At 38.0% G+C, this 26375-nt stretch overlaps 2 protein-coding genes across 2 annotated transcripts; one reads left to right on the forward strand and one right to left on the reverse strand.

The window, feature by feature from the left end:
• Nucleotides 1-516: 516 nt before the first annotated feature.
• Nucleotides 517-3377, reverse strand: LOC141717704 (uncharacterized). The gene is made up of 4 exons (XM_074519878.1): nt 3162-3377; nt 1535-3049; nt 1128-1254; nt 517-1037 (listed from the first exon to the last, which is right to left on the reverse strand). Exons 1-2 carry the CDS (start codon nt 3292-3294, stop codon nt 2457-2459), a joined length of 726 nt encoding a protein of 241 aa, XP_074375979.1. The 5' UTR covers nt 3295-3377; the 3' UTR covers nt 517-1037; nt 1128-1254; nt 1535-2456.
• An 8110-nt stretch (nt 3378-11487) lies between these two features.
• On the forward strand, nt 11488-11955 carry LOC141718303 (uncharacterized). Its single transcript, XM_074520686.1, has one exon. It carries the CDS (start codon nt 11488-11490, stop codon nt 11953-11955), a length of 468 nt encoding a protein of 155 aa, XP_074376787.1.
• Nucleotides 11956-26375: the final 14420 nt, after the last annotated feature.

The following is a 26375-nucleotide window of genomic DNA, read 5'->3' on the forward strand; positions in this document are numbered from 1 at the left end:
TTTGCTATGATAGCTTTAATGTGCTTTAGTTTTGGAATATATTATTCTGATCTAAGGGTTTGTGTTTAATGGAGAAGAATGGTGAAATACATAAAGTGTTACTGTTGATATATAATTTTATTTAAAAGCCACGACCACTTCTACCTGTACTTACCGTTAATGTCAGGTCAAAGTAACACATTTAACGGTAGTGTCATTATTCTCAACCAGAGTGGTTCATACGAGTCCCCGATAATTGAAGTGATCGTTTTGATATATGACTCTTAGTTTAGTGACTATTTGAGATTTAAGCCTTTTCAGAAATTAGTTACTTATACGTTTAAATAAGTAATTCCACCAGGCAATCTCATATGTGTGTTTGGATTTAGGTTATGTAACTTCATAATCTCCCTTGGCCCTTTCTTAACCTTATCTTTCAAAATATTTACGCATATCAAATACTTAGGACCAAACATTCTTTTTATTTTGCAAAAAGAAAACTGTGCTGGGAAAATGGCAGCTATGGACATCATCTATTAACAAAATAAAATCAAATTAATGAAACCATTCAGAGATCCATGTTGAAACTATGAAGTCAAGTTTAAGCAACTTGAGGAGAAATGTCAAATGTGTACATCAAATTGATATATGTCATGTCATGAGCTGAAGAATTTAGCCTTGTGAAGTTTTTACAGATGTGATCTTTGTTTACATCAAGCTATGCAGAGCAAACGAAACCATATCTTGCATTGCAGGTTCCAATCATTTTGAAAGTTTATGACAGGCTAATGCACCAAGTGAAAATGCCAACACAGCTGTTATAATAATCCCCTGATTCTCTTTCAGATTTTTCACTATACTTTTTCGCTTTGGGACTGTTATGTATAAAACCTCTGCTTCAAACTTTCCGGTGATCTTTTCACTTACTGAATTCTCCGGTATCTTAAAAGTCTTCTGAAAACGCGTTACCAATTTGTTTCCATCTGTTTGCCTTTCCCCGCTGGTGATTATCTCGTCCCTGTTATTCACTTGAAGTCTCACTTCTTCTTTCTTGAAACCTTACACATTTAAGAATGTTTAATAGAGAATGAGTATGACAAAAGGAATATGAATACGTCGTTAAGGAATTAGTATAGTAATTTAATTACCAGGAAGATGAAGGACAAGATAGTGAGAATCTGAGTCCTGACTCCAACTCGAAGGAGGTACAAAGTCTTCTAGCATGGCGGTGAATGATACTTTTCTTACCAGCATTGCCCTTTGTTTCTGTGGTATCTGTCATTGTTGAAGTATTATGAATCAGAATAATTATATCAATATATTTCTGGTTAAAGTTAAAAATGTGGATGCTAATTGGTTTGAAGTGATTATAAGGTTGCAGATAATGATATAATTATTCATTTATTCCTAACTTTTGTTTAGGATATTGATCACATATAGAAGGAGGGTTCATGCAGCCAACTCTGCAAAGTTTCTGTGTATTCCTTGCTTTTCTTGAGCCTCGTTAACACTTTCGGTTATGGAAAAAAAATAGGCATTACATGTGAAAACATACCATAAAGTTAAACAGCGGTAATCCAAAGCAGAGTTTTTGTTGCTGAAAGTGGAGGTGAAGGCAAGCATGTGTAGTTTCTATCTCCTGCACTGAAATTTGAAATTCTAAGAAATATGTTGTTGGTCTATGGTTTATAAATGAGCCTGTTAAAGAGTATAAGATCCTATTTGGGCCTTTCTAACCGGTCTATTCTTAAGTTATGCGAAAATTACAGACTTAGTTGAATTTGTTGGTAAACTTTGTAGTTTTTATAAGAAGTTTGGCTAATCTTAGTCCTTGTGCACCTAGGCTTGATTCAGCGAGGACATAATCAACATAAGGGTTTCAGAAAAGGAATACTAGTTCTAGAAGATCCTGGCCTTGTTGGGGTTGTACATTTAAACTTTTAGTGTCTTTTATTCATCAAATTCATTTATCTAAGAGCTTGAATTTGTATTCAGTCTCCAAGATATTGGACTAGAAGTCTAGAACTACAAAATATTTCGGTGCTTGAAAACAGACGTTTTACAGCTTAAGATGTCTTCTAAGGACTAGAGGTAACATCCCAGACAAAAGCTCAGGCTGTAGAATCTGCAACGTAAATTTTGTGCAATACTTTAGTTCAGAATCGCTTACTGCTAAAGCTTAGAGAATCGGAAAAGGTAAAGTACTTGAGTCATAAAATGCCATTGCATTGTAAAACTTGCGTAGATAGTTGATGCTCATGTCTTTTCCGCTGTGTCATGTTATGCGACGGATGCATGTTGATTCTGATTCTATAAAAGCCAATTCCAAACAACTTTAATGAAAATGTATACATGTACATATTATTTCATCAGGAGTTGAACAAGTTGAACAAGTTGATTGTTATAAGTTGTTACAGTTTTGATCTTTCATTACATCAAACTAAACAAAGCAATGGATATAATGCCCTGGTTTCAGATTATTTTGAAAATTTACGAGACACCAACACCCCCAGAGAGAATGCCAACACGGCTGTTATAAGAATACCCTTGTTCTCTTTCAGATTTTTCACTACACTTTGTAGTAACATGCCACTCTCCTCTGCTATATCCCAGCCCTCTCTTATAATGCCTTCACCATTAAAAGGCGATTTTTCAGCAATCTTCTTATAATTCCTGACGCTGCCATATCCGTCAATGTCCCTTGATTTAATGACATTGTCGTCATTCTTTGGCTCTGCTGTGTTGCTTGTTTTCCCAATGTTGTCTTCTTTTTTTGGTTCTGGGATGTTGCTTGTTTTCGTGATGTTGTCTTCATTTTTTGGCTTCGTTCTTAGCTTTCGAAGGTTGCTTATTTTCGTGATATCATCGTCTTTTTTTAGCTTTGGGATAGTTACATATAAAACCTCGCCTTCAAACTTTCCTGTGATCTTTTCAGTAATTGAATTTTCTGGTATTTTAAAGTTCTGCAAGAAACGGATCACCAATTTGTTCCCAACTGTTTGCCTTTCACCGCTTGTGATAATCTCGCCTCGATTATTCACTTGTAGTCTCACCTCTTCCTTCTTGAAACCTTGCATCATTTAAATTTCATGAGAATGATTTGTATATAATTAGTAAAAGATTACATCTTATGAAAAATAGGAACTATTATTACTTCATTTAAAATTATGAAACTAAATTACCAGGAAGATCAAGGACAAGGTAGTGAGAATCCGAGTCCTGACTCCAACCCGAAGGAGGTACGAGCTCTTCTAGCATGGCGGTAGAGGTGCATGCCTTGCCAGCACAGCCTTTAGTTGCGCTAGTATTTGCCATTAGTGAACTATATGAAAAAGCAGTTCTGGTTCAAGATGATTCTGTGAATGTTGGTTAATTACAGATGATATTGTTGTTTTAATTCTGTTCTGTGTAGTATATATACACAAGGTGATCATGATCAGATTATGGGAATGGATGGTGAACCAGCTAGATAGGTCTTGAAAGCTAGCTTTTCTTGCAAACTGATGCATTATTATTCTTAACTTTAGGCCTGGACAGAGCTAAATGAACCTATGTACTCTTGCTTTTCTTTGACCTCAAATTATCGATGCCAGTTAAGGTCTGAAAAACATGTTATAATAAAAAAGTTTAGAGAAGAAATGTTTAGGAAGAAAGGCATAAGCTTGATACTACTGAGAACTTCCTGATTCGATAACATTTTAAATCAATATGTTGAAAATAACATAATTTAAGTTATTGCAAGTCCGTGTACAGCGTACATGCTGTTCTCCTCTGCACCGCGTTAGTTTTTTTTAGAAATATCAAATATACTCTTCAATTCTCTACATTGATAATATTTCATCTAGATTGATAATATTTCACGTTATGCCCAAAATTTGGTGGGGGAATATTCGAGTCAAATTCGAGTCACTTGAATGAAATTGAGATATTTATACCTAAAATTAGGGAAAAATAGTACAAGCCTTTTTCTGCCGTAATTTAATGTAAGGGCGCGCCTTTTATGTGGTATGGATCAGAAATGCTTTGAAAACTTTAGGCGTTCTCTCACAATGATGAAAATGGGAAAAACACTAAGAAATTAAGGGGCGCCCATAGTGCTCTAACAGGGAGGAAAAATTCTAACTTTATATAAGTTAGGGTGAGCCCTAAGAACGATATGAACAGTGGAGACCTTGAATTCAAGGACGCGCCAAATTTATTATGAAAATGTAAGGCGCACCCTTTGATTACTTGAAAGAGAGATTTGACTGATTCTTGGAAGTAGCATCCGTCCAGAAGTCTTAGGGCGCGCCCTAAATAGAGTAGATGGTTTGGATGAGATTTCAACATAGGTACTTTGGCTAGACTTTTTGGATGATTCAAGAAGGAAGGAGACCATTATTACTAACGTATTTTTTGTAGGTACTCTACTGAAGAACTTCTTCCTGTAATGCAACAACAGGAAGGTGGTGTCCGTGGTCACAGACCTCTAAGGGTATGCCTAGACGGAAGGTATCCTCCTGTGGTAAATGAGTGTCCTCATTGGGGATGTGGGGTAAACTTTGGTGTGTGCTTTGAGAGCTCTGTCTCTGTATTCAACGGGTGTCCTCGTTGGGAAACTTTAGAGTATCTTGCACTTTGCACCCAATAGTTTGGGATCACTTGTCCTGTAATCAGGTAGGGGCTCCTTATTCGGGGACAAAGATGCGTCCAACATTTGGGGTGAACCACGGTTATACCTGCGTCCACGGACTAGAGAAATAGATGGTAGCGGAAGGTTATCCTTGGCCAGGGAGATGCCTCATCCGTGAAGTCTTGAAGCCGTGGACGAGCCTTGGGTCTTTGTGGTTAGGCCTCATCGGCGGACATTCCTAAAGCTAGTAGAAGACGGTTTCCAGTAGGTTTCCTATTGGGCCTCGGGACAAGAGATCTAAGCTCATTAGGTTTCTTGTTCCCCAAGAACTACGTTGACTTGATTTCCTATAAATAGGGATATGTAGGCAAATTACAAGAGGTCAGAAGTTGAGAGCGCAAAGGAGACACCACTAACCCTAAGCAATCTAAGCCACCAATAATCACAACCACCAAACACTGTTCACATATTCCGATAAAAAAACACCGTCACAGATCTTGTTTCCGGCTACAAAACTCAAACTTCGTTGCTATTAAATTTCTCCGTCAATAAATTGACGCTAGAAGGAGAGGCTAATCAAGATCTACATCTAGGAGGAAAGATATCTCAATATCGTGATGGAAGTTTTTATGATGGAAGTTCCGAAGAAGATTCTGGTCATGGTTATGGCCTCCTATGAACCTTATATTCCAACTACGCTTGATCACCTTACTCTAGAAGTTGGGGGTCAACCACCAGTTCTGATCAGTAACGCTGATATGCTGGAGCAACTATACCGCATGGGTGATGCCCTGAACGGGTTCGATTCAAGGCTGAGCACGGTAGAACGACGCAAGACCAGAAGAGGTCTTTGTCTTAATCGTCCTGTCCACGCACCTGGCAAATCCCCCATGACTGAGAGAGATGCTTTGGCCAGGTCTTGGCCAAACTGAAGGTGGGCATGTGCCAATAACCCCGCGACGGTTGAATTACTCCGATGACACAACTCCGATCGTTGAACTTGTCGATGAAGATACTAATGGACGAGAGGTGCCACAAGCTGATAATCGGGTTGTAACTCACACACACCGGTCTGGGCGGACTCTAGAGGAGCTGGCGGCAAGTGGAATTTATACCAACTAACGAGAAGCGAGGTTTTGCTACACTGAAAGATCGTTTAGGGATCCGTCTAGGAGATGATGATCTGCGAATGCTACTTTTGGAGTGGCAGAGAGATGCCGACCGAGGAGATGCGATGCCCCGTGGTTCAACGTGTTTTCCCCTGAATCCTACTAAGAATTAGGAGCGGCACCGCGACCATGAGAGAGCTCCTCTCTGTGGATCGATGGATAGGTTTGGTCAAAACTATGGAAGTGCTAGAGAAGGCCCCAATGGAGAGGAAGGGGTCAAGGTCGCTGTAGATACTTGGACGGCAATCGCCGCACCAACTATCGTGATGCTCATGGGGATGATCGAACTGAAATAGATGATCACATGGGAGGTAACGGCCGAAGGGATATGCAAACTTATGACCGTGAAATTCCTGATGACCGCGGTCGAGGACAAGATGGAACTCTGGAAGGAAATCAAGGACGAAATCAAGAGATACCGGTGATACTGGGAGGAGGACAAACCGATGCTTAGAATACTAATCAGCAACTGGCTCCTCCGGGTGGGAATCAAGTAGTGCCACCTCCACTTCAACCTCAGAATCCACATCCCAGCGTGCAGACCATCCCCGGAGTGGGGGCATTTAATATTGAGGATCTGAAGAAGCTAATTAATCACTTAGAAGGAGGAATGGTAACAGGAACAACTGAGATTTCTTCGCCATTCTCTGTGGCTGTAAGAGAGGCCCAGCTACCGGCTGGATATCGTAACACTACTAGAGATCTGCGGTTTTATGGAAGTTCAGACCCTATGAAATTTATGGGGCGGTTTAACATAGAGATGGATGTGTACCAAGTTCCGGACCTGGCTAGATGTAGACTCTTGGCTGCGATTTTTAGAGAAAGTGCTCCATAATGGTTCTAAAAGCTTGGACCTGGAGTAATCACTTCCTGGGATCAGATGAAAACTTTATTTTTGACAAAGTTCCATGCAGTTGTAAGATATGCTCCGTCGGTTACAACTTTGGCTAATATAAAACAGAGGGAGAATGAGAGTCTAACATCTTACTTCAAAAGGTTCAACGCTGAATCTACTGGCGTGAGAGGAGCCTCAGACGAAGTTTGAAATGTTTCTTGATAGTAGGATTAAGGATTGGTTCAGACTTCTGGAAACACTTGCTGGGAAAGGATCCAGCAACTATGGCAGATATTTTGGCCTTGACAGAATCATTTAAGGCCATAGAACAATCTTTAGCAGAGGTCCACACGGTTTCAAAAACAAGCCATAGGGGAAGAGCAAGAAAGAAGGACAAATCTTCGAGCCTGAGATATTGAAGAAGTAGTCGAAGCCCAAATCGGGTGAACGCCACAACTGTGTGAAGGGAATGGAGTCCCCCCTCAAGTTATGGCAATAGAACTGGAAGATATACTCCTTTGGCTGCATCGACTGAGCACATCTTTGAAGTGAACAAGAATAAAGGACTTTTCAGGAATCCGGAAGCTCTATCATCTTGGCAAAGCAAGGACAGAAAGAAATATTGCGAGTTTCATGAATCATCCGGGCACAACACCCATGAATGCCGACAACTAAAGGATGGAATCGAAGATCTGATAAAAAAGGACTATCTTGGCGAATGGGTGGTAAAGGAAGTAAGGAAGCACAAAAATGGTTTTGACAAAGTTAAAGAAGAAGGCGGACGCGCCCCTCGCGGATCTAACAACGAGACTTTGGAGGAAAATAAATTTGTCAAGGACGGTAGTATCCGAGAATTATTTGGAGGATATCCTGGAATGGAATGCAACAATCGAGCCTTGTCAAGATATGCAAGAGAAGCCCGGTTCAGGCCGTTGACTGACATCCACGGGGTGGAAACTCAACCACCGAAAGTATTCAAGGGAGAATCAATGGATACCACCTTCAGAGAGGCGGATGTTAGGTGGGTACATCACCCTCACAATGACGCTCTGGTCATTTCTCTCCAAATTGGGACTAAAAACATGAGCCGGGGGTGCTTGTGGGGGGGGGTGCCATGACAAAACAAGGGAATAAAAGTCCGCTCTACATAGCCTTCATGGATAATGGAAGCTCGACTACCATCCTTTACTACAGCACTTATAAAAAGATGGGTTTACCTGATCGGGATATATCAGGGGAGGATTCTTGGGTCTATGGATTTTCTGGTGAAGGAGTTAGAGTCATGTGATCAATTCGGTTATCATGTATGCTGGGAGAAAGCCCTCTCTCTGTGACAAAGATGCTCAAATTTAAGGTCTTAAATCAGGAATTGTCCCACAATGTGTTGTTGGGACGACCTTTTCTCAGGGAAATGAGGGCTATCACTTCAATTAACCACTTAAAAATCAAGTTCCCTACCCCAAATGGGGTTGGTAGAATAAAAGGTTCCCAATACAACTCTCGGGAATGTTATCGACAGGCTATGAGGGGTTTTTTAAAAAAAGATATCCATGTCATAGATGCCTCCGACGACGAACCAGAGGGAACACTCGAGCAACCAATTGAGGAGATTCGTGTCCATTATTATGTTGAGCAAGAGGATGAATATTCCAACAAGCTGCCTTCAACAATATTGTTCTCAGAAGATACTCCCAGGGTCAAAATGTTGGAATAAGAAGAGCCCCCAAACAACAACATAATCCAAGAAAAACATATATGGATACTGGCTCGAAGGAAGAGCTGATGTTTTGCAAATCTTGAGCAAGTTGTATACAAGGTGGAAGCCCCTCCATCTGAAGGCGCGCCCTTATCACCAAAGGTCTCAAAAGAAGTTGATGCCCCTGTATCTCAGGGCGCGCCTTCTTTCATTGAAAACTCTAAAGAAGTTGATGCCCCTGTTGCACAGGGTGCGCCTTTTTTCAGAAAGATCTACTGAAGAAGTTGATGCTCCTCCTCTAAAGGACGCGCCTTCTAAATAAAGTGACGAAGATCACAATCAGCTCGATTTGGATTCACGAATCCCGCTGCCCCTGGAGAAAATAGGGCCGACTGAGGATATGATTGAAATCCGAATCGACGAGAAGGATCCAAGCAAAGTTTTGAATATTGGTTCTCAGTTAAACCTAAGGCCGAAAGAAGGACTTTTAAAATTTCTCTTGGAAAATCTTGATGTGTTTGCATAGAGCCACTCGGATATAGTGGAAATTGATCCAAAAGTCATGTGCCATCGATTGAATATCGATCCCAAACATAAAGGGGTTCGATAAAAGCGCAGGGCAGTAAGTAGAGAAAGGGCTGTAGCCTTAGCATAGGAAGTGGATAGACTCTTGGAAGTCGGATTAATCAGATAATCTTTTTACCCGGAATGGTTGGCAAATCCGGTGTTAGTGAAAAAATCCATTGGGAAGTGGAGAACTTGTGTGGACTTCACAGATCTGAACAAAGCCTGCCCAAATGATAGCTTCCCTTTTCCAAGAATTGATCAGTTGGTTGATGCTACAACGGGACATGCCTTGCTGAGTTTCATGGATACATACTCTGGATACAATCAAATCCCCATGTATGAACCCGACCAAGAGCACACATCATTCATCACAGACAGAGGTCTTTATTGCTACATCGGGATGCCATTTGGTCTAATCAATGCTGGGATAACTTATCAAAGGCTGGTAAATAAGAAGTTTAAGAGAAAGATTGGGAAAACTGATGGAGGTATATGTAGACGATATGTTGGTGAAATCTAAGAAAGCTGAAGATCACATAGCAGATCTGACTGAAACATTCCACATTTTGAGGAAGTATAGAATAAAGCTAAATCCTCAGAAATGTGTGTTTGGCGTAGAATCAGGAAAGTTCCTGGGGTTTATGGTAAACCATCAAGGAATCAAGGCGAATCCCTGTGAAAATTAAAGCTCTGCTAGACATGAAATCTCTCAACAACATTAAACATGTACATATTTTAACAAGAAGGATTGCAGCATTAAATTGATTTGTTTCAAAATCTTCAGACATATGCAAAGAATTCTTTAAGGCTATTAAAGGGATGGGAAAGAATTTTGTATGGACCTCGGACTGTGAGGAAGCTTTACATAAAATCAAAGAATAATTGGGAAATCCTCCTCTGTTGGCAAATCCAGATGATGGGAAATGTTGATTCTCTATTTGGCAGTTTTAGAATATTTCATCAGTACGACTTTGGTAAGAGAGGAAGAGGGTCGCCAGTCACCGGTGTACTATGTGAGTAAGAGATTGTTGGATGTAGAGACAAGATACACCAGCATATAAAAGTTAGTATATGCCCTTATCCTTGTGGCATGAAAGTCGTAGTCATACTTTCAAGCTCATCAGATAGAAGTTCGCACTGCTTATCCTATGAGGCACATCTTGCACAGGCCAGAGTCGTCGGGAAGAATACTGAAGTGGGAAATCGAGTTGGGACAGTTTGATCTGGGATATTTCCCCCGCACGACAATTAAGGGACAAGCGTTGGCTGACTTCATACTTGAATTTGATTCCGAGGTAGATGAGAAGGCTATAGTGTTGACGAAACCTTCCTCACAAGGGAATAACCCTGAATTAGTGAGAAAAGAGTTCTCACACTCTTGGTGGATTCTACATATATATGGGGCTATGAATAACAATGGAGCGGGAGCCTGGATTATTTTGATTACACCCCAAAGGGGCACCATCTGATGAGTTCCATCCACTTCAAGTTTTATATCACAAACAATGACGCTGAATATAAAGCCCTAATCAATGGTTTGAAGATAGCTTTGGAAGTGGGGGTTGTGAATTTAATAGCTCGGAGTGATTCAGAGTTGGTGGTAAATCAAGTTAATAGAGGGTTCCAAGCTCGAGGCCCTCGAACTGAGTTGTACATGAGGTGTGTGCAGCGCTTGCTCAAAAGATTTGGTAATGCCAGGCTGGAGGGTGTGCCGAGAGAAGAGAATGGCAATACATATGCCTTGGAAAAATGGGATCGCAAATGGACAACATGTTGCTAGGACAAATTCCCTTGGGAATTCAGGAAATTCCAAGTATTCCAGAGATAAACGTGTTTTAAACGCAAGAGATCCTGCAGGAGACTTGGATGACCCCAATTCCTAACTATATTCACACAGGAACTTTTCCGGAAGACAAGTTACAAGATCGATGCCTTCGCTATCAGGCTACGAGGTATGTTGAGTATGACGGGGTGCTGAATAAGAGAGAGTTTAATTAACCGCTTTTATGATGTGTAGATCTCGAGGAAGGACATTATATTCTCAGGGAGATATATGAATGTATTTGTGACAATCACTCTGGGGGTGGTTCGTTGGCATTAAAAGTCCTAAGACAGGGAAATTGTTGGCCGACCATGAAAGAAGATGCTTTCAAGTTTGTTAGGGCATGTGATCGTTTTCAATAATTTATCAATTATTCCAACGCCCCATCAACGTCCATAACTTCGTTGGCAAGGCCTTGGCCTTTCTCCATGTGGGGAATCGACCTTATTGGGGAACTTCTCAAGTCCAAGGGGGTGTGAAGTATGTTGTTGTAGTTGTTGATTACTTTACAAAATGGGCGGAAGCTATGCCACTGGCCACGATCACGACTAAGAAAATCAAAGATTTCATCTTCAATTTCATAGTCTGCAGATTTGGTATTCCGTATAAGATCACATCTGACAATGATAAGCAATTTGACAGCAAAGAATTAAAGAAGCTTTGCGAAGATTTGTACATCAAGAAGGACTTTGCTGCAGTCTATCATCCATAAAGTAATGGACAGACTGAAGCCATAAACAAGATCATTAATCATATTTTAAAGGCCAAGTTGGAAGAAAGAAAAGAGATTGGCCATAACAGCTGCTGATGGTTCTTTGGTCTTATAACATAACTCCAAGATCAACTACTGGCGAGTCCCCTTTCATGCTAGCTTACGGGTATGAGGCTATGAAGTCTGTGGAAGTGGGGGTTGGATCATTACGAAGAGACTTGTTTATGGAAGGAAATGCAGAGGTTAACATGAGGCTCCACTTGAATCTGTTGAATGAAGCCATAATGAATTCTCAGTTAAAGCTTGTTGCATATCAGCAGAGGATTGCAAGATATTTCAACAAGAAGGTGAAATCCATGCCTTACAAGGTGGAAGATCTTGTTCTGAAAAAGGTCATGCCAAATACCAAAATAACTCAGCATGGGGTGCTTGGAGCTAATTGGGAAGGACCATACATAGTCAAAGCTATACTTTGGAAAGGAACTTATTGCTTGGAGGATTTGGATGACAAACTCATTCCTCGAGCCTGGAACGCAGAACACTTGCGAAAGTATTATCAGTAGGGCACGGCTATGGCCCCCTCAGTTCCATGTAATAGACTAATAACAAATAAATTCCTTATAGTCTTGGGGGTAGTATATATGACTACGAACCTTAGAACTAGTTGAAGGATAAAATTTTTAAATAATTTTCTCATGAAGCAAAGTAGACATGGGACTGGTGTAATTTTTGCACTAGAGCGCATTATCAATAAAATAAAAAAGTATTCAATTGCATATTTTTCAGGAGGCGCCCTAAGTTTATGAAACGCCCACATAACATTATATTAAAATGATAAATTAGACGCGCCTTAAGGGTGGAAGCGTCTCAATAAACTTGTGAGATTTATTTAAACAAATTCATACAGTGGGCTAATAAATAAAGGTTTAAGGAAACACCCTGTAATAGGGAACACCCGGATAGTACTTCACTTGCAAAGTGTAAAAATCAATTCACGTATAAATCAGGAGACATGTTCTAAATCTGTAGCAAAAGCATCAAATAAGTATTTGGGTTTGAACATAGCAAAAGTTTTAATATATGCCATGGCCAAATAGGCGCGTCTTTAACGTTATGACTTGGAAAAAATTTTGATCTTCAAAAGGTTTATGCCTTTTTAAGATAGTATTCACTTTTAGGCGCACCCTGATAGTGGGAACACCCTGACAGAAGCGCCTTAGACAATTTTGTAAGGTTTTAGAATAGATGGTAAAACTTCATAATTATAGACTAGGGCGCGAACTGATGACAGAAGCGCCCCATATATTGGTAACCTAGAAAAATTTACTTACCATAAAAATAAAAGAATCAATGGAGCGCCTCATGCTTTTAGCGCGCCCTAAAGGTAATAGTGCTTGACATACTTAACTTAGAAATTTTATAAGGAAGAAATAAATAGCAAAAATAGTTATTAATTCAAACTAAAGTAAAGCAGAACATTAAGTTTTACAAATTACACAACATCAAAAGAGGGTTGGCACCTCGAATATTGAGATTAGTTGGATAAACAAAATTAAAAGTAGCAGAAATCAGAGCGCGCCCTGAGTGTCATCATTTGGGGGAATCGATTGAAGGGGAACAAAAGGGTCAACCTCATGCACGTCCTTAGGCACGCCTTCTTATTCTTCTAACCCAAGATCTATTCTCCTTTCTTTGATTTTTGCAGCATATTCTTTCTTAAACTCTACCATCTCTGTGACAGTCTCATCGCCAAATTTCTTGAAAGAATATTCAGGGTCGTTCTCCACGAACCCAACCCTGTAGAAATGAAAGCCACTGGCAAAGGCATCGTCTGTCAAATCTTTTTTCTCTTCCAACCAGTCATTTTTCTGTTGTTCCTCGAGGTATGCCACTCTCTATTTCATCTTAGCCAGCTCGTTGTGCAGATTAGTAACAGTTTCATTAACAATGATGAGTTGGGATTCCTGGTTTGTAAGTTCACCCTTCAAGAAAGTGATCTGAGAGTCTCTAGCTTTAATCTCTTTCAAGTGGAGAAGATCTTTGTCCTTAAGATTATTCTGAAGAATGTTGTTATCCCCTTGCAAACGTTCCAGGCGCGCCTTCTCTTTCAAATTCCTGTTTACAGAATTGGTGGAATGATAGAGCACTTGGCAAGATACCTTGATAGAAGCTCTCATGGATTCCTAACGATCCATGGCCTGCCATTCCTTAACCTCATAATCTGTCACATAGACAGAAGCCAGGGGACCAAGGTGATTAAGCGCCAAGGATTCTGAACTAAGGGTCGCGCCCTCTGTTCTGACCTTTTTGGACACACCCTGACCCTCCATCAAATCTACTACGGTTCTTTTGAGAACATGGATTGTCTAAGATATTGGAATGAGAGTTGGAGTGGGTGTCTGGTTCTTTGGAGCATCTTTTTTCTGCACACACGTCTTGGATTCGTCACTTGGGCGCCCCCAAAAAGATTTGGGAATTCTTGGGGGAGCCATATCTGCATAAAAATCATGAAAATGATCAGTACAATAAAAATAAGACGCGCCTTGCTCAAAGGGCGCGCCCTCACTCTGAAATATATAAAAAGTCAAAGTGGAACTTGATAAGTAAAAACAACAGATAAATGCAAACAAAGGATAATAAAGTATAACATGTAATGTTTGAACTAGTGAAAAGCTAGGACAGATGCAAAGAAAAAAAGACAGAGCATTTTTTTGGGGCGTCCTAAGGAAAAGGCGCTCCTAAATTATTAATCATTTAGTTTAATGAAAGCAGAACGCTATTCAAACCTAATGGAGGTTCGTTATGAGTAGTAATATCCTCGTCTTCTTCTTCATCTCCCTCATCATCGCTGTCAACTTCTACAACATGAGCGATGGGTACGCCCTTCCTAAATTCCATATACTTGCATTTAGTCCCAATAAGATTGTATAGTATGCTGACTCGCATTAAGTTGGACATTGTAATGAGCATTTTCAAGTTCCATCTCTCTGTAGCAATCCTAAGTATAGCCTCTGCATGGGCTTTAGGCGCGCCCTCTAGTTCTCGCACAAATGGTTTGTCTGGTACATAAGGAAAAAATAACATAAGAAGAAAGAAGAATTAAGAATAAGAAGCTCAAAAAAGTTGGGGCGCGCCCTTACTTGGTTCTCTGTTAAACTGGATTCTGATTCTGGGGACATCATATAGGTAGAAAAAGTTCTCTTTCCATCCTTTCTCATGGCTGACCTTCCTAGATGAAAATCCTTTTTTATTGTGTTTCTTATCAACTACCAAATAGTACAAGTCGTGGTCAGATTTTCTAAGACTAAAGAAATGACTAACTTCCTCCATGGTAGGTGGATGGAAACTTAGATTCATGTACAGAATGTACAAAGCCAAAACAAGCTTGTAGCTGTTAAGAGATAATTGACGAGGCGCCAGGTCATATAATTCAATCACATCCCTCAGACAGGGATGAAGAGCCGCACCCACCCCAAAAGAGACCAACTTTGGGCTTGTGACCATTCTAGGAATTCTGAAGTTTCTTCCGTTGTTAAAAATGTGAGGGTGCATCATGCTTAGAGGGCGCACCCATATGCCTTCCATGTCGTAGAATTCCATCAACCATTCTAGCTGTTCATCTGACAACTAGATGAAAGCCCCACGCAGAATAATTTTCCCTGCTCTTTCCTAAAGCGTTTCTTCACGGCTTTAGTACACACCTTATACTTGCTTCAGTCAAAATCTACCTCGCTGTCAGAAACTTCCCAATGCTAAAAAGGGACGGGCGATGGAGCAGGGAAATTGGAGAATTGAAGAGTATTTTCGTAAAAAAAGTCCATCTCATCACGAAGAGGCGGAGAGTTTTCTTCAGACGCGCCCTCATAGGTAGGTGCGCCCTGAGACTGTTGAGGAGATAAACTTGGGGAAATCGATTTATATGAAACCTTTGAGGGTCCTGCTCTTACATTGACCCCAATCTCGGTGCCTCTATACCTACTTGCATTTAGTTCTCCAAGCTAATCATCTAGGTCCGTATCAACGGGAGCTGGTGACCTTTCTTTTTGAATTAATTTCCATTTTCCCTTTATTTCAGCTAAAGGGAGATTATCTAAAGTGTCATTTGGAGATTCCTCTATGAAATTTCCTTTTTTAGATTCTTGAATAAGGCGCGCCTCTTGTTCTAAAAGCTCAGGGGTCTTATGAGTGTCTGGAAAGTCTGGATTGAAGAAAATGGCTGGAGGAGAATAGATTCCTAACTTAGTGCATAAATATATGAATGGATGAAAAGGAGAGGACGCACCCTCATCTTCCAGCTGTCAAAACAAACGGAAAAATCCATTGAGGGCGCGTTCACAAAACAGATAAGAAGGAATGTATTATGAAAGCTAGGTTATACATACAAGAGATTAAGGTGTGCCCTAATAACGAGCCTTGCTTAGCATATCATGATAAGTGTCTAATTAGAAGACGCGCCATAACTTAAAGGCGCACCCTGACATAACTGGAAATCACCCGCACTTGACCTAAAACTTAAGATGAGTTCGGAAAAAACTTTTTTAGGGCGCATCCTAAATACAAGTTGGGCACAGAAGATAGTTCTAATGACAATTGCAATTCCAAAAACATAAATTTGAATTTCAAAATCCACTAATTATGGATCTGAATTGATATATACATAATATACATACATATACATACAACAAATCATGGAAAAACACATAAGGGTGAGAAGGAAGCCAAACAATCATATATATATATATTTATATTACATATAATCTAATTGATGAAATGTAAAAAGAAAATAAGTATCAAGTACCTTGTAGACTAATGACGAAATTGATCGGAAAAAGCTGAGGAAGCAATGCAGAACAAGCTATTTTCGAACATGCGAGGTTATAATTGTCGCCGATGATGATTTTATGGAGAGAAATAGATGAAAGGGTAATGTAAAAAAAATTACTTATTGATATTTATAGCTAAAGTGACGTGGGACAACTGTCAATCCCATCAATCACGTCAATCACGTTCCCCGAGGAAAAGGGAACTGTTTCAAATTCAAAGGACGCGCCCTCATGCATGCGCGCCCCGTAAAGAAAAAACAAAAACAAAACATGACAAGTCCACACAATTTTTTTGCAGATGATCATGAAGAGTGAAAATTCCCATCCCATTTTTCATAGCATATTGAATTTGGGGGGTAGTTGTTATGTCCAAAATTTTGTACAGGGAATATTCGAGTCAAATTTGAGTCAGTTGAATGAAATTGGGATATTTATGCCTAAAATTAGGGAAAAATAGGGCAAGCCCTTTTCTGCTGTAAATTTAAGGGCACGTCTTCTATGTGGTATGGATCAGGAATGCTTTGGAAACTTTAGGTGTGCTCTCAAAATGATGAAAATAGGAAAATCACTAAGAAATTAAGGCGCGCCCATAGTGCTCTAACAGGGAGAAAAAGTCCTCACTTTATATAAGTTAGGGCGAGCCCTAAGAAAGATATGAACAATGGAGACCTTGTACTCAAGGACGCACCAAAATTATTATGAAAATGTAAGGCGCGCCCTTTGGTTACTTGAAAGAGAGATTTGACTGATTCTTCGAAGTAACATATATCCACAAGTTTTAGGGTGCGCCCTAAGTAAAGGAGATGGTTTGGATGAGATTTTAATATAGGTACTTTGGCTGGGCTCTTTGGATGATTCAAGATGGAAGGAGACCATTATTACTAATATATTTTTTGTAGGTACTCTATTGAAGAACTCCTTCCTGTAATGCAACCACAGGAAGGCGGTGTCCGTGGTCAGAGACCTCCAAGGGTGTTCCTGGATTGAAGGCCTCCTCCTGTGGTAAATGAATATGAGATGTGGGGTAAACTTTGGTGTGTGCTTTAAAAGCTCTGTCTCTGTAGTCAATGAGTGTCCTCGTTGGGAGATTTCAGAGTATCTTACACTTTGCACCCAAAAGTTTGGGATCACTTGTCCTATAATCTGGTAGGGGCTCCTTATTCTGGGGACAAGGATGCGTCCAATATTTGGGGTGAACCACGACTATACCTGCTTTCACGGACTAGAGAAATAGCTGGTAGCGGAAGGTTATCATTGGCCAGGGAGATGCCTCATCCGTGAAGTCTTGAAGCCGTGGACGAGCCTTGGGCCTTTGTGGTTGGGCCTCATCGGCGGGCATTCCCAAAGTTAGTAGAAGACGATTTCTAGTAGATTTCCTATTGGGCCTCGGGACAGGAGATATAAGCCCATTAGATTTCTTGTTCCCCAAGAACTACGTTGGCTTGATTTCCTATAAATAGGGATACGTAGACAAATTGTAAGAGGTCAGAAGTTGAGAGCGTAAAGGAGCCACCACTAACCCTAACAATGTCAACCACCAATAATCACAACCACCAAATACTATTCACATTTTCCAACAAAGAACCACCGTCACAGATCTTGTTTTCAGCTACAAACCTCAAACTTTATTGCTACCAAATTCCTCCGTCAATATTTCATATGTAAGAATTTAAAAGTTGTGGCTACTATACGAACAAGGTGATTGGACAAGTAAATGTAGTTGAAAAGTAAAGATAAACACAAGCCCTATGCATTTTTATAGAATGTTGAAAAAAAAAGAAACGGGATCTGTTATTTGTGTGCTCTACTCTAGGACTTCCTAATACGAAACTGTATCGGACTCTTCCATCATATACTATTTGATCTTAATATCAAATAATACAAATTTAAATTATTTTTTTTGAATACAGGTATTAGCAATCGATCATATAATTATGTTAAATAATGTTAATATTTCATTACTTATTAGAATTATAAATAACATAAAATATAAAACACCAGTGAAGATCCGTGCGACGGAAAATTTAGGTCTATCTCATTATATGGTCAAAAACTAAAAATCCCTAAGGCCTTGTTTGGATTGGGGGTTGAGAAGGGAGGGGTTATGTTGGGTTGGGTTTGATTTATGTTGAACCTTTACCTCATTTGGATGAAGGGGTTGAATGAATAGGGGTTCAACCCATACCATATTTGGTTTGGGGGTTAGGGTAAGATTGGTTTTTAGCACATTTGAAATATATAGTGAAATTTAGTAAATAATTTTATTTAAAATCTTAAATTAAACTTTGAAAATATTTTTAGAAAATTAAAAAAATTAAAAAGAAAAAAGAAAAATAAAATAAAATATATATATAATTAAAATCAAAGAATTAAATTTTCATACAAATTACATCATTTTCATCCTTTTCCTAAAATTAAATAAATATTCATAATGTTCAGAATATAGCTTAATATGTGTTTTTTCCATCTCTTTTCAAATAAAATTCGGAGGCTAGTATCCTGACATGATTCTGTTGTATTTAAATCTATTCAATGGAAAATAAAATTAATGCTGGAAATGGAAAAAGTATTACAAATATATTGTATATATTATAAATAAGATGAAAATGTGAGATAAGACATCATATGAAATTGTATTTCATTCAAGTGTGTATCTTACAAGATGAGACTTGAGTCCTATTTATAGGCTCACTAGAACATAGGTAGAGAAATCCAAAGGCCAAATACATGTACTTGAAAAGCCAAAAGTCAAGAGTTATGACTTTGGAAAGTCAAGAGGTTGTTCTAGAGTATTCTAGAGACATCCATATTCTAACACTCCCCCTTGGATGTCCAATTTTCAATAATCGTGCCTCGTTAAAACCTTTCTAGGAAAAAACCCATTGGGAAAAAAATCCTAGTAAAGGAAAAAGAGTACATCGATTTTGAAAAGTTTATTTCAAGTTCTTAAGTCGACGCATGCCAATCTTATGTACCAAGCTTTCAAAAACTGATGGGGGGTAGCGACTTCGTGAATAGATCTGCCAGGTTGTCTCTTGAGCGTATCTGTTAGACTTCAATTTCTCCATTCTCTTGAAGGTCATGTGAAGAAAAACTTGGGCGAAATATGTTTAGTATTATCTCCTTTAATATAACCTTTTTTTAGCTGCTCGATGCATGCTGCATTGTCTTCGAACATTACTGTTGGTGTCTTGTCATGATGCATGCCACATGACTCCCGAATATGCTGACATATTGATCTCAACCAGACACATTCTCGACTAGTTTCATGGATTGCAAGAATTTCTGCATGATTAGAAGAGGTAGCAACCAAAGATTGTTTAACAGATCGCCATGAGATGGTTGTATCCCCATAAGTGAACAAATATCCTGTCTGTGATCGAGCTTTATCTGGATCGGATAAATATCCTGTATCTGCATATCCCGTTAGCACTGCTTTGGATTTATTAGAATAAAATATACCCATATCATTTGTGCCGCGAAGATACCAAAAAATATGTTTAACACCATACCAATGCCTCCGAGTTGGGGCGTTACTATGTCTTGCTAATAGATTCATAGAAAATGCTATATCGGGTCGTGTATTATTAGCACTGAGATAGGGTACTTCAGGACCGAGTATCTCTTCATTTTCCTCCTTTGGTAGGAACACATCCTTTTTCTTATCAAGTGATCGAACAACCATTGGAGAGTTAAATGGATGTGATTTGTCCATGTAAAACCATTTCAAGATCTTTTCTGTGTATGATGATTGATGCACAAAAATTTCATTTGGAAGATGTTCAATTTGTAATCCAAGGCAAAGATTTGTTCTCCCAAGATCTTTCATTTTAAATTCTGCTTTTAAGTAATCAACTGTTTTCTGAAGCTCTTCAGGAGTTTCGATGATATTCAAATCATTAACATACACAACCACTATAGAAAATGAAGATTCTGTTTTCTTTATACAAATACATGGACAAATAGGGTCATTCTTGTAATTTTCCCCTTAGTAAATATTCGCTTAACCTCTTATACCACATTCGACCAGATTGTTTTAATCTATATATGGATATTTGTAATTTAATATAATAAAGATCACGCGAGTATAATTTAGATGCTTCAGGCATTCGAAATCCTTCAGGTATCCTCATATAAATATCTTTCTCAAAGGAACCATACAAGTATGCTGTCACAACATCCATTAATCGCATTTCTAATTTTTCAATAACTGCCAGGCTAATAAGATAACGAAAAGTTGTAGCATCCATTACAGGGGAATATGTTTCCTCATAATCTATTCCTGGTCTTTGTGAAAATCCTTGAGCAACTAAACGTGCTTTATATCTCATAATTTCATTTTTATCGTTTCTTTTCCGCACAAATACCCATTTATAACCAACGGGTTTAGTTCCTTCAGGGGTTCGGACTACAGGTCCAAAAACTTCATGCTTGTTAAGTGAGCTCAATTCCTTTTCAATTGCTTCTTTCTATTTTGGCCAATCTTCCCTACGTCGACATTCTTCGACAGATTTTGGTTCAAGATCCTCGTCTTCCATCATTATATCAAGCGCTACGTTATATGCAAAATTTTCATCGACGATGATGTTATTTCGGTTCCATTTCTTTCCCGTGACAACATAATTTATAGAGATCTCTTCTATTTTAACATTTTCAGGTACCTGGTCCTCTTCTGGGGTTTGGTTATTCATGTCACGGGTCTCTTCTGGAGTCTCTCCTTGGGATTTTATTTCATCTATCTGGGCATCATCATATTTTGCTCCTTTTCTTTTCCGAGGATTTTTATCTTTGGAACCGATTGGTCTACCTCGCTTCATGCGAGGTCTTGACTCATTTGCCTTGATAATTTGTCCTTCAGGGACTTCAATTTTTGCAGGAGCATTTTCAGCTGGTATGTGTGACTTAGTCACTCTATTGATATCATTGAATGCATCAGACAATTGATTTGCTATGCCTTGTAAATGGATTAGTCTTTGAACTTCTAGTTCACATTGGTTTGTACGAGGATCAAAAATGTTCAATGTTGGTGCATTCCATGTAATTTCTTTCTCCAGCTGCTTATTTTCTCCCCCTGATTTAGGGAAAATTTTAATCTCTCCCCCTAATTTTGGAAAAACATTTTTATCAAAATGACAGTCTGCAAATCTTGTAGTAAATAAATCACCTATCATTGGTTCAAGATATTTGATTATTGAGGGAGATTCATAACCAACATATATTCCCAATTTTCTTTGAGGACCCATCTTTGTGCGTTGTGGTGGGGCAATTGGGACGTATATCGCACACCCAAATGTTCTAAGATGGGAAATATTAGGCTCTCTTCCGGAGACCAATTGCAAGGGAGAGAATTTATGATAGCTTGTAGGTCTGATGCGTATAAGTGCTGCTGAATGTAAAATGGCATGTCCCCAAACTGTAACTGGGAGGTTTGTTTTCATAATTAATGGTCTAGCAATCAATTGGAGTCTTTTAATAAATGATCCTGCAAGACCATTTTGTGTATGAACATGAGCTACAGGATGTTCAACACGTATCCCAATTGATGCACAAAACTCATTAAAAGTTTTTGATGTGAATTCTCTGGCATTATCCAATCGAGTTGTTCCAATATTATAATCCAGAAATTGTGCCCTTAATCAGATTATTTGCGCAAGTAGTCTCATAAACGCCAGGTTACGAGATGATAATAAGCACACATGTGACCACCTTGTTGATGCATCGATTAATACCATGAAATATTTAAATGGTCCACATGATGGGTGAATGGGCCCACATATATCACCCTGTATTCTTTCTAAAAATTTAGGAGATTCCGTTCCAATTTTTGCTAAGGAGGGTCTGATAATCAATTTTCCTTGAGAACAAGCAGCAAAAGAGAATTCATTAGATTGAAAAATCTTCTGGTTTTTCAATGGAAGCCCGTGTGAATTCTCAATAAATTTTCGCATCATAATTGATCCAGGATGCCCTAGCCGATCATGCCAATAACAAAATTATTGTTGTCAGTAAACTTCTGGTTTACTGTAGCATTACCTCAATATTTCGAATATGGGTATAGTATAATCCGGAAGAAAAGGCTGGCAATTCTTCTATAACACATTTGCTACCCGAAGTGATACTTGTAATATATAGGAATTCTTTATCCCCTTTATTTACCGTTTCAACGTGATATCCATTTCTTCGAATATCTTTAAAACTTAATAAATTTCTTTGTGACTTTGGGGAGAACAATGCATCATTTATAATAAATTTTGTTCCTTCGGGTAGGAATATAGTAGCTCTTCCGGAGCCTTCGATCAATTTTATACTCCCAAAAATTGTGCATACATTGCCTTCATATTTATTTAAAGAGGTGAAATATTTTTTATTTTTAAGTATAGTGTGGTTCGTTGCGCTATCTACAAGACAAATATCTTACTCTTTTGTTATATGCCCAATGCGAGAATGTAAAATTTCTATATTGCTTCAATAATACATAAATATATAATTAGTAAGGATAATTAGGAAGAGATACAATCATATGCATGCGAATGTAAAATAAAGCAAATAAGTACATCAAGCATTCTATTTATCATCTAGGGTAGTGGTGCCCGTCAGGAGTCTCATAAAAATCAGCGGTATCCAAATACATCATTGTTAAGAGATTGTCTGCACGGTCTTTATCTTCGAAAACTAAATATGTTTCAACATTTTTGCCTTTGTCCTTCATGGACGCTTGATAAAGATCAGCTAGGTGTTTTGGCGTACGGCAGGTACGTGACCAATGGCCTTTCATTCCACATCTATAACATTCACTTTCAACAACCCTTTTTCCTTTATTAATATTTTTCTCCAACTTCGGGTTGGAATTAGATTTATCATACTTGAAAATAGGGTAATTTTTGATTTGAGATCCACAACCACGTGTTCCTTGTCCATGAGCAAAACCACGTCCACGTTCACGTCCACGATTACCCCCTCGTCCCCGCCCGCCACCTCGTCCACGCCCATAATTGTATATTGCCGCATTCGCTTCAGGGAATGGGCGAGATCCTGTGGGGCGAGACTCATGATTCTTCATCAAAAACTTATTATTTTGTTCAGCAACAAGAAGAAAAGAAATCAAATCTGAATATTTTGTAAAACCTTTTTCACGATATTGTTGCTGGAGGAGTACATTTGAGGTATGAAAGGTTGAGTAAGTTTTTTCCAACATATTCGCATCAGTAATATTCTCTCCGCATAGTTTTAATTGATAACTTATTTTAAAAAGTGCGGAGTTATATTCACTGACGGTTTTGAAATCTTGCAGCCTCAAATGCATCCAATCATAACGAGCTTTTGGAAGAATCACAGTCTTTTGATGATCATACCTATCCTTTAAATTTTTCCACAATTCAAGTGGATTTTTCACCGTAAGATATTCACTTTTAAGTGTCTCATAGAGATGGCGGCAAAGAAAGATCATAGCTTTTGCGCGGTTTGACTCAGTCTCTTGATTTTCCTCTTTAATTGTATTTCCAAGACCTTGTGCAGCCAAGTGAATTTCGATATCCAATATCCATGACAAGTAATTCTTTCCCGTAATATCAAGAGCCTTAATTCAAGTTTCGTAAAGTTTGACATATTATAAACTATACAAAAAGTGTTAGTAAAATATATTAAATATTTATTAAAAATAATAAGACTAATAAATCACAAGTGTAATATTTTAAAAATATCCACTCTTATCATGCAACAATAATAAATAATTATGAACAAAGGTTACTCCAATAAATTTAGTTCTAAATTATAATGAACATAAAATAATGAGTAAAATAAAATTAACAAAGGATAACCTATAAAATATTATTTTTATTCTTAAAGATTTTCGTGCATAATATCATGCATAACACGTAATTAATCAATAAAGAATTATACGCACAAGACTAGCATCAATATTGATATTAATTTCTCGTTTCAGGTCAAAAACAAATAATACATATACAAAATGATGGACACAAACTCTGAACTATAACAGAAAGGTACACATGATCAAAATGTTTGTGACAAAAAATGAGACACTGCTATTTATTACACATGAATAAAGATATCCAGTATTAGTGCCTAGTGGTTACTAATTTTTATTTATTAATATTCTTACATGACACATACAGAATATGGAGCTCCAATCACTACTCTTCATTTTGAAAATTTCATTCCTAGATAGGCACGTCATGGGGGAAAAGAAAAAGTATAAATTTAATCTAATCTTTTTACTCATTTTAGTCACTAACAACAAAAAGCAAAGAGGGTCCAGTTTGCATGAATTTAGGGTAGCAAAAACACTCAACCAAGAACACAATCCAGAGGATTAAAATAATATAGTATTATCCAAAAAAAATTGTAAAGCGTGTAGATCATACCTTTGGCTTAAATGGGATATAAGAGATTGCTCCTTCTAAACTTTACGCAAACCAAACTCCTTTCAAAGTTTTGAGTAACTCGTGCTGATAACGCATTACAAATATATTATATATATTATATATAAGATGAATATGGGAGAGAAGACATCATATAAAATTGTATTTCATTCAAGTGTGTATCTTACAAGATGAGACTTGAGTCCTATTTATAGGCTCGCTAGAACATAGGTAGAGAAATCCAAAGGCCAAATACATGAACATAGGTAGAGAAATCCAAAGGTCAAATACATGTATTTGAAAAGCCAAAAGTCAAGAGTTATGATTTTGGAAAGTTAAGAGGTTGTTCTAGAATATTCTAGAGACATCCATATTCTAACAAAAAGAAATTAGTCACCAATTTTTTACATGTCATTTGTGTAAATCTTTATTATTCTTAAAAATATTAATACGGAGGATCTGAGGGACAAAACATGCTCATCTATTAAAGATAGACTAAACTAGTAAATGTATAAAATTTGATACTGATGAACTAACGGTAGAAAATGATTACACTATATTGTTATCAAATAAATGCTCTTTGTCAAGCACAGAAACATTGATATTGTTGTACTTATTAATAATCATTATAAGGCATATAGTCATTTTCTGGTTCTCTTCTGGTTCGAGTCACATTTATCACAGACACTTTCATACTTCCAACCGTTGTCATCGACAACGGTACGCCTGATTGTGCTGCTTCTTCTAATTTTTATATCATGCCGCGACGTCTGCACTCAACTATATAGCCAGAAGTTTCATAAGAAAAACCCAGCAGATCCAATATTATAATTAATTTGTCGCGTTTACTTCTACTTCCAACATTGCCATCACTTGACGCAGGATAAATCTCTAGTGAGAGAGCAGGCGAAGGAGCTGTGAACTCAATGACAATTGAAAAATGTCTTGAGTTCTCTTCAATTAGTCAACCCCTGCAATATACATTTATACCATTTAATAGATTTAAGATATTAACTTGAGGCAGTAAGCGTTAGCATCAGTTAGAAACAAAAAGATTATCGGTGACAATAATCCACATAGCTTTTTAAGTTCCAAGTATCATCATGTAAGAAGTGACATGACTTGATTCTATATCTGTACCTAGTATATTTTCATGGTGGAGACTATAGTAACATGTACACAACACAAGAGTGGAGTATCAAACTATAACTAAGGACGAGATCTACACAAGTGCCGACTTTAGAGGACTTCAAAGGAAATGGATCAACTCAGTTTATGCAACATATAATAGTCATAAAATGCTCTCGGTAATTAAATTACAAATGGGGAAATAAATCAGAATTAAATTATCTGCATATATTTAACAACCTGATGATCATCTAAATTTTTCTTAGCGAAAGCTAGCTAAGTTACCTGATGCTAACAAATACATTTTACATTTACTAATTATTCTTTCCGCCCTGAATATCTAATTCAACTCATAAAATTCCCTAGAACTAAAAAATCTAATATCATTAAAAACATTGTACCAGGTTGCCAAATGTCAAAAGTGAGAAATTATTGGAGTTAAAAGGTATTTTTCTACTCATCTAAAATCTATTCACAAAATTTACAACTAGGAAGAACCTTGTCTAACTAATTAATTCAATTGATAGCCATCAATGGTTCTGCAGATGATATAATAACAAATAAGCATTTAATATATATAAGGCCTAACCTGATTCAGATGCACTATTAAGTTCCAACTTGTCAATCTTATTGTTCATGCTAGAGTGCTAT

The sequence above is a fragment of the Apium graveolens genome, chromosome 4 (assembly GCF_009905375.1).
Source record: "Apium graveolens cultivar Ventura chromosome 4, ASM990537v1, whole genome shotgun sequence".
In the NCBI taxonomy this organism is placed as follows: Eukaryota; Viridiplantae; Streptophyta; class Magnoliopsida; order Apiales; family Apiaceae; genus Apium; species Apium graveolens.